The sequence below is a fragment of the Sceloporus occidentalis genome, unplaced genomic scaffold (assembly GCF_023333645.1).
Source record: "Sceloporus occidentalis isolate IW3139 unplaced genomic scaffold, rSceOcc1.0.p SCAF_1, whole genome shotgun sequence".
In the NCBI taxonomy this organism is placed as follows: domain Eukaryota; kingdom Metazoa; phylum Chordata; class Lepidosauria; order Squamata; family Phrynosomatidae; genus Sceloporus; species Sceloporus occidentalis.
Genome location: NW_028316981.1, coordinates 113,372,591 through 113,382,364, shown reverse-complemented (window position 1 = coordinate 113,382,364; position 9,774 = coordinate 113,372,591). Strand labels below are relative to the sequence as shown.

Genomic DNA, 9,774 nt, shown 5'->3' with positions numbered 1-9,774 from the left:
ATCTCTGGCTGGCATCTTCCAAGAATACTGGCAACGGAAGTGAATGGGGTATATATGCACTGTGTGACCTTTGATTGGAAGGAAGTGATTTACATGTTGATCTTTGTGTTGGTCTGTGTTGAATGGCAAGGCCTCAGGGTGTCTAATTAGGGATCCATTGTCTGCTGGGAAATTCTCTGACACTGTAGACTGGGCCAGCACCCAGCCCCCCTCCCCCCCCAAAAAAATCATCATCATCAGCAGAACATTTTGTAAACCATCCTGGGCATAAGATGCTATTTGAAAAGAGTGAAATTATGGATCATGCCAGCAATTGTTGGGTCAGGCTGCACAGGGAAGCCATTCAAATCCACAAACACCTGGACAACTTCAACAGGAAAGAGGAAAACCTTAAGCAAGCAAACAAAGTAAACAAGGTGTGGCTACTAGTCCTCATAAACACCAAAATCAAAACTCAAGGCATGCAAATGAACACCACCCCGGGGTCAGGGGATTTCCCAGCAGATAATGGATTACTAATTAAACAGACACCCTGAGGCCTTGCCATTCAACACAGACCAACACAGAGATCAACATGTAAATCACTTTCTTTCAACCAAAGGTCATACAATGTATAGATACCCCACTCATTTCTATGCCAGCATTCTCTGAAGATGCCAGCCACAGATACTGGTGAATTGTCAGGAAAAAACTCTTCTAGAACATAGCCACATAGCCTGAAAAAACCACAAAAATAATTGTCTTTGAAATTTCCTTTTGGAGTATTGTTTCCAGAGCATGAAAAGATTCTTTAAAAGCAATTCCATATGTAACTCCACCCATTTGTTACTGTTGGCATTACTAACCTTTAGTCACTAGTCCCATTAATATGTGATCTTGCTGTTATTTTTCCTGGAGGAGATTAGCTGTACACTTTATTTTGAGAATGGCATGCAATTTCAAAAAGTTCACCTAAACTGATTCTAAAAGTGCCTTATAAACACAGTCTTTGAACTAGAAAATGTTGCTTGTTACACACACACACACACACACACACACACACACTCACAAATTTAGTTCAAGTTCAAGTTTATTCTAAATTAGCCAACCAAGCTGTTTCACACAACCATAAAACAAAGCAATACCATATTAAAACATAATTAAAATGGGGCAGTGAAATTGGTAATAAAACATACAAAATAAGACTGAGATTATATCTTGTCACTAGAAAATTATTATTATTATTATTATTATTATTATTATTATTATTATTATTATTATTTTGGTCAGAGCTAACTTGATGTACTTGGCCATTTGAGAGGTGCTATTCCCTACTCATTCTATTACTTTAGAAATGTAACCTCATTGTGAAATTTTTTTTACAAGTTACATTACTTCCCAAACAAGCAGTAAATTACAAGCTTCATTACTTACAACTTACAATTACTAACCCTGCTATTTTCATGTTTTACTTTTGAAATATAACCTTATTGTGAAAATAAATAAATAATTAGGAAGTTACAAGTTTCATTACTAACAAAACAAGTTGTAAGTTACAAGTTACATTACAGTGAGCTCACTGTATGAGTGGGATAGCCATCCACAGACTGGAGATCCCATGGATTGTCCTACCCAATATTATCCAATGGTGGTGTGTGCCTGTGGCTGATATGGACATGCACAATCACTATCCACTGGCTAATATGGAACTGAGTTCCTGCATTTTTCCCCATCTTGGGGTGGGGGGAACCAAACCCCTGTGGATGGGAAGGGCCTACTGTACTTATGACTTATGCGTTCCAAGCTGTACTGATCTTGTGTGTGGGAGGACTGTTGCATTGTGTTGAATATACCATATCAAATTAAGCACAGTCTCATTTTTGTCTTCATGGTCAGTAATTAATGTTTCCCTTAATAAGCTGAGAAATGTTCTGTAGCAGGCTCTGCTTTCTGCTGGTTTCTGACCTCTTCTGGGCACTGGTAAATCATCGTACATGCATATTTTATTGCCAGGACAATTATAATCTATTTTTTTTCTAGTGTCACTACCTTTGAGAACTTGTCCATTATTTCTAAGGTTTGTTTATAACTATATATTCATCTTTTTTTTATTTATTGTAAACTATTTTTGAAAATTGGTTCAGTCTCCTTGCTCAAGAAGTTTCCTATCTTCCTGGCTAACCTCATGCCCTTGCAATTGTTTCTAGCCACATGAAGTGCTTAAAGCTATAATAAATAGTAAAATAAATAATAAAATTTTTATTTGTATACCGCTTTTCCGTCTGACCCAAGTGGTTCACATTATACCAGTTATGTGACATATGTCACAATACAATACAGTACAATACAAAGCAGTACAATAATCAAGCAATACAGTGTATCAACAGTTACATCAGCAATATTACACAATTCAATAAAAGTCTCATAGCATATACAAATCAATTTAAAAACTATTGGTTGTGGTTGGATATCTGGATCTTAATGCTCACTAATTCCAGATATATCTTCTTTCCCCAAAGAAATAAAGAGAGACTTAATTTTAACATAAGAAAATGATTTCTTCCTACATGTTGTATGTTATTTTCAGCATATATCAAAGTCTGAAATGGTTAGTGTTTTTTTTAAATGTCTATTTTGTATTTTAAATAACAAAACAAATCTGTTCTCATCAGGGCATATTTTAATAGCTTCATCTTATTGGACACTAAAGTATCTTTCATGGGAAATGAAAGCCTTTTGGAAACCGGAGGGTAATCATTAGCCAAATAATTATTTACAATTTGCCAAATAATTAGACCCTGCACAATTTTTGGGAGGTTTTATTGACCACAGTGGTTTCTTTGCAACTATATTTTTATAATTCCTAATACTACTACAGAGGATATTTTCCTTAATGAATCCCTTGGGCTATATTTAAACCTCAACCTTGCAGTTTTATATCAATGAAACATTGTATTTTTAGTACTGTCTGGTTTTTCTTTTATGCAAGAGATAGGGCAGCTGTCTATGGAACTTCTTTTTAAAAATATTTTTATTTTAAAAAATCAATGATATAAAAACACATACAAAGTTACAATATGAAAAACATTAAAACGCACACACAACAGAGACTTTTTTTTAAAAAAAAACTACATATAACTGCTTAATAAGGACAAGTGTATATAAATGACATTCAGTTTGTCAATTTGTGGCAACTATCACCTATTCCTCTATAAAGTATCTAAAAAGTATAGAATTAAGAATCATAGAATTGTAGAGTTGGAAGAGAACACAGGAGCTATCCATTCCAACCCCATTCTACCATGCAGGAACTCACAATCAAAGCATCTCTGACAGATGGCCATCCAGCCTCTGTTTAAAAACTTCCAAGGAGGGAGACTCCACCACACTCCGAATCTCTTTTCCTGTAGCTTCCATCCATTGTTCTGGGTTCTATTCTACAGAGCAGCAGAAAAAAACTTGCTTCATCTTCAGTATGACACACTTCAAATACCTAAACAAGGCTATGATATCACCTCTTAACCGTCTCTTCTCCAGGATAAACATCTCCAGCTCCTCATGTCTCTCTTCATAGGGCATGGTTTCCAGACACTTTACCATTTTGGTTGCCCTCCTCTAGACACGCTCCAATTTGTCTACACATCCTTTTAGAATTGTGGTGCCCAGAACTGGATACAGTATTCCAGGTGAGGTGTGACCAAAGCAGACTAGAGTGGCATTATTACTTTCCTTGATCTAGATACTGTACTTCTATTTATGCAGCCTAGAATTTAGCTGCCACATGACACTGTTGACTCATGTTCAATTTGTGGTCTGCTGGGATTCCTAGATCCCTTTCACATGTACTATAGTTAAGCCAGGTGTCCCTCATCCTATATCTATGCATTTCATTTTTTCACCCTAAGAATATAAAAAATAACTAAATTCTAATGATAATGTTGGTTAGTAATAAAGGACACAACTACCTAAAGATGAGTTCTAATATTCTGCAAATGTTAAAGTAAATGATTCTTCCTATTTTTTTCTTCCAGTAGTCAAACACTTATTTCCATTCTTCTTTAAAAGACTCTACTGTTTCACCTCTTACAAAATTAATCAATTCATCCATTTCAGCAAGTTCATTAATTTTTATAAACCATTCTTCTTGGGAGGGAACGGCTACATATTTCCAATCTTTTGCATATAACAGTCTAGCTTCTGTTACCATATATTGTTGTTGTTGTTTTTGACTCATGGCAACTCTGTCAATGAGAGACCTACCTCCCAACCCACCCCCTTCCATCCTCAACTGCCCTGCTCAGGTCCTGCAGACACATGGCTGTGTCCTCCTTGATTGAGTCTGTCCATCTGACTTGTGGTCTTCCTCCCTTTTTATATCCTTCCACCTTTCCTAGCATTGGGGTCAAGCAAATGGGGCAAAAGGAGCAACCAGAGGCTGTTCCTGCCCTGATTGCTGTGGGAGTGCAGCAACTGGACACTGCAGTCCTGAGGTTGGCCACTGCTGTGGTCTTAAATGGGCCACTGGCAGGAGCAGCTTCCAGTTAGTTTGGGGCCATGCATTGTTTGAAGGCATGTTTTTTGGCCCATCTGTTTTGGGCCAAATTTTTTTTTCTTCTAGTAAGTGATCTCTTCTCATGATATGGCTGAAATATGACAATCTCCATTTAGTCATCTTGGCTTCCAGGGAGAGTTCAGGCCTGATCGGTTCTAGAACCCATTTGTTTGTCTTTTTGGTCATCCATAATATTCTTAACTTTCTTCTCCAGCATCACATCTCAAATAAGTTAATTTTTGTCAGCTTTCTCCACTGTCTAGCTCTCACATCTGACTCGGATGATCCTAACGTTGGTATTTTGCTTGATATCTTTGCACTTTAAGATCTTGCTAGTTGTTTCATAGCTGTCCTTCCCAATCCTAGTCTTCTTTTATATTGCCTGCAATCTTTGTTTTGATCAACGATTAATCCAAAGTAATAGGCTAAGATCCTAGATGCTGTGTGTTGAATATAAGCATTCCATATGCATAGCTCAATGCACCTTTCTCCTGCTTCCTTGGCAGTTGCCAATCTATGTAGAACTGCTGCTACAAGCATTACAACAGGGAAGAAGTGCTACGGAGAAGGGGGGGTTCAAACTGCATTTTCTTTTTCTTTTTTTCTAGTGAACTACAGCAGAATGAGAGGCTGTCCCCACTGCCCAACCACCTCTCTCCCCTTTCTCTCCACTATTCCAGTGGCCCTCAGGGCCATGGCAGGTTGTGGCCAGATATGGCTTTGGACAAGGCACAATAGGTTATAACAGTACATATATGCAGGTAAAGTGTGTTTGCCTTAGTAAAAAGATTCTGGTGTGTTACGGATGGGCAGGGGAAGACGTCTTGAAGGTGTCTTCCCCTGAATACGGAGCCTCCAGACCGCCCGCCTCGGGGGCGTGGCTAAGATGGATGGGGCTTCCATACAGGGGGGAGTGAAGACACCTCACCTGGGGCCATTTCTTACCCGCAGCTTCCATACCGCCGCCTTGCCAGATGCCCTAAAGAGAGCGGGAGCTGCCACATGGGTGGCTGTAAACGCGGCTTTTTTTTCTTTTGACGGCTGCTGACTGCCCAAGTGCGCTGGTCTAGCACCGGCTGTCAATTTCTCTTTTGCTGGCTGCAGATTGCACATGTGCACCGTTAAAGGGCCCAGGCCCCTTTAAACTTTTTCCCTCGCCCTACCCAAGAACAAAGGTGGACTCCTGCCAGCTGGTGATCAGCTGGTGTTGGCATCCTTGCCCGCTTGCGCATTGCGAGTGCCACCAGCATCATGGATGCCTCCTCTCCTTTTTTCCCTGTGGTCTTACTGAAGCTGCAATCCACAGCCACAGGTGTCGCCGCTGCCACCGCCGCCCCCTCTGCCTCCTCCACCTCAATTGCCACTGCAATGAAGGTCCCATCATCCACCTCCACAATAGCTGTAGACTTGGATGACAGCAGCAGTGATGATGACACAGAAGAGCGAAGGGCTGCAATGGCTGCCATAGCAGTTCAGCAGAGTGCTGCTGGTGGTGCCATGGCCATGGTCTGAGTGGGGCGGATTTGCCACTGCTGGAAGGTCCCTAGACCGCAAGAGTTCTGGGACCAGTTTGTCACAAGCATATGGTCTGACGAGCAATGGAGATATTTCTTCCAAATGCCCCGTGCCCTCTTCCACAGACTAGTGTGCATCCTGCGCCCAGAGCTGGAGAAGTCAGACATAGTGATGAGGAGAGCCATCCCGGTGGAGAAGAGAGTGGCCATTGGTATCTTTACACTGGCACACAAATCCAGATATGCTGTGACCTCGCTGCTGTTTGGGGCTGGCATTGCCACCGTGGGGGAGATCGTGGTGGAGTTTGCCCTGGCCATGGAGAAGCTGCTGCTGTCACAGACCATGTACCTGGGGAACGCACGTCAGGTAGGGCCAGCCACACTATCTTCTCTTTAATCTTTGGCAGCCCTGTGCTACTCTGTGTAAAATGTCACCCCTCACTGTACATTTGCTGTGTTTGCTATGGTGCAGTTGCGCAAGTGTAAAATAGTTGTCATGTTAATTCCTCTGTTTCTCCCCCTTTCTCTCCCCACAGATTATGGATGCCTTTGGTCAGTGCGGCTTCCCGCAAGTGTGTGGCTTCATGGACGGGTGCCACTGCCTGGTCATACCACCCTTGGGGCAGAGGAGCGCATATGTCAGCAGAAAGGGCTCCTATTCTGTCATTATGCAAGGGACTTGCGACCACACAGGAAGGTTCGTGGACGTGGAGCTCAGATGGCATGGGTCAGCCCACGATGCCAGGGTGGCACGGAATTCTGTCATCTTCGAGGCCATGGAGGCAGGCATCTATGTGGAAGGGAACCCCAGCATCAACATCAGAGGTCAGCAGACTGGGTCCCTGATACTAGCTGACTGTGCCTACCCCATTCGGAAGTGGCTTATGACACCCTTCAAGGTCCCCTGCACTCCCAAACAGAAGCTATTCAACAATAAGTTGAATCACATGAGGGGGGCCGTGGAGACATCATTTGGGAGATTGAAGGCAAGATGGTGCTGTCTCACTGCCCCACTCCTGGTGGCAGATGAGAACATGGTGCCCATCCTTGCCACATGCGCCATTCTGCATAACATTTGTGAGACCAAGGGCAGGGTCCTGGATGAGGGGATGCAATATAGGCGCCGTTTTGTGCTGCCCACCCTGGGAGCACTCACGGAGGCTGAAGAGAAAGCCAAGCAGAAAGAAGGGGTGGCTGTGAGGAATGCCCTGGCAAACTTCTTTCTGACTGGGAGAATCTGAAGCATGGCTCCTGCACCATCTGTGACGTCAGAGTACATTGTAGTGTAATAGCATAAGCACCTGAATAAATGTTATTTATTATCCACAGTCTGTGTCTGCCTATCATTCCTGCTCTGTGCTGTGGGCATGTTTTGCAATGTGTCTGAGGGACACACACACACACACACACACACACAAAAGATCCCCTGGCGTCTGTTTTCCTGGTTCAGAAAGATACATCAGCTCCAACTGCCAATTGCCTCTCTGACAATGTATCAATTCCCCTCAAATTCTAGCTTTCCTAATGGCCCATTTGAATGTAACAATAAGGCACTCAGAGGGCATCTATTGGGGGACAGATTCAAACTGCTCCTCTGAAAGCTTTGATTGGCCTGGGCCCACCTTGGCCTAACGGCCCTCAGCCACAGGTGCCCATATATGGCCCTGGGCAACTGTGCCAGACCCCAGGACGGCGATCAAGATGTCCCCGAGGGTGGGCCACAGCCAGGACTATCTGCTGTGGCCCCTCCGCAGCCAGAGCAGGCTCCTCTGGCGGCAGGTAGGTCCCCAGGGTGAGGGGTGGGGTTGCCTGACTGCAGCCCCCACGACATTTGTGCCCTCCTCTGCCATGCCAGCATGGTAACTTGGGCCTTTTCTTCCTCTTTTGCAGGGCTTGATGTCCTTGCTGCTGCTGCTGCTACTGAGGAAGAGGAGCCTGGCCCGAGCCGCTGCCTGCCTGGGGAGCCAGGGGACTTGGCCCTGGATGCCAGGGCCATGGATCGAGTCTTTCAAGCCCGGCAGCGAGGTAAGAGTGGGGGATGAAACCAGGGGAGGGAGTGTGGACACCCAGAAACCCTGCCTGTGGGAGTGGGTGATGGGGTCCACAGGCTGCTCCTAACCATCCTCTTTCTTTCCCCCCCGCAGAGCACCGGACTGAGCGGAGGTTGTCTGCCCTGGAGGATGGTCTGAAAAAGATGGGAGACCGCATGGAGGCCATGGAGAAGACCCTCCAGGAAATCCTCCGTTGGCTGCCCGCCCCACCCCCTTCCCCCTCCCTGAAGCAGCTTCCCTTCCCTGCCCCCCCGCCATCCCCCTTCACCACCCCTTCCCTGTTTTTGTAAATATGTAAATAGTTAAAAAAAATATTATTGTAATAAAAAAGTTTATTTTATTTTTTTAAAAATGTGTCTTTCATTGTGCACAAGTGCGGCAGTGTGCCTGTGTGTGTGAATGTGACAGCTTAGGCACAACTGTGCGTTCTAAACCTAGGCAGCAGTGCTGTGCTGTAGCAATGTCCAAATTCTGTACTTCCAGGTAAGTGTTTGGACTTCAGCTCCCAGAATCCCAAACCACAGGGCAAGGTGGCTGGGGCTTCTGCGAGCTGAAGTTCAAATACCTGGAAGGACAGAGTTTGGACATTGCTGGTTTAGGGGACCAGTGAGGCAGGCATGGTGGGAGGAGGGAATAGGAAGGGTAGAATAGAATAGAATAGATAGGGCTGGGAGGGAACACATACCCTGGGAGGCAAAATGATGTCTTTATGGGACATCATGGGACCCAGTGCCTTGTCAGTGCTCCTTGCCCCTTAATCCCATGCCCCCTCTAGTTGCCCTTTGCCTTTGGGGGTGAGTAGTGGGTGCTGGGACTACCACCGCGTCACTGAAGAGGCTGGAGGATGGCCCTGCAAGAGGCTGCTGAGACATCTCCACCTCCATTGCAACACCCTACTCCTCAGCTGGTGGGTTGGCACTTGCTGGTGTCCCCTGCTGCCCAGACCCTTCCTGCACGACCCTGGGGACAGCCTCTTCCACTCTGCTCTCTACGTACCCTTCTGTGACCCGTGCCACCTTGCCCTGCCCTGAGAATCTCCACCATTTGCCCCATCAGAGCAGTCTGTGCTTCCAGAGTGGTGTTAAGTCACCTCTGCTCCTGGACTGTGGACTCATGCTGTTGGTCTGACCTATCCAGTGCTCTCTCCTGGTTCTGAACGGTCCTGTGTTGAAATCCCAGTGCCCTTTCCAGGATCTACTTGCGGGTCTCTGTGGCCCTCTCCCTCTGCTCATATGCCCTGTCCCGCTGCTCATAGGCTCGCTCCCCCTGCTCCACCACTGCTGTCATGTGCTGGGCTGAGGAATCCTTCAGCTCACCAACAGCCACAAAAGTTCTTGCAGCTGCTGACAGGTGCACCCTCTTCTTCTTTGTGGCAAGGCGTTCCGCTGGTGTCAGTGCAGCTATGGGATTAGCTGGAGCTTCTTCTTCTTCTTCTGTTCATCTTCCTTCTATTGGACATACAACCAGAGAGTCATAGAAGCCTACAGTTAGCAGAGACCCTGAGGGGCATCCAGTCCAACCCCATTTTGCCATGCAGGAACTCTCACTCAAAGCACCCCCAATGTGGCAAAGGGAAGAGTTTTCAACTGAGGGCATGGGGAAACGGGAGATTTACAGGCAAGGAAGGGGTGCCTTAGGAAAGTGGGATACATGCAGCAGATGGCCATGCAAAGGACAC

The 9,774-nt window shown here is 45.2% G+C and overlaps 1 protein-coding gene across 1 annotated transcript; it reads left to right on the top strand.

The window, feature by feature from the left end:
• Positions 1 to 5,899: 5,899 nt before the first annotated feature.
• On the top strand, positions 5,900 to 7,286 carry LOC149321959 (uncharacterized). The gene is made up of 3 exons (XM_089520988.1): positions 5,900 to 6,037; positions 6,128 to 6,412; positions 6,582 to 7,286. The coding sequence occupies exons 1-3, from the start codon at positions 5,900 to 5,902 to the stop codon at positions 7,284 to 7,286; spliced, it is 1,128 nt and encodes a 375-aa protein (XP_089377114.1).
• The last annotated feature ends 2,488 nt before the right edge of the window (positions 7,287 to 9,774 follow it).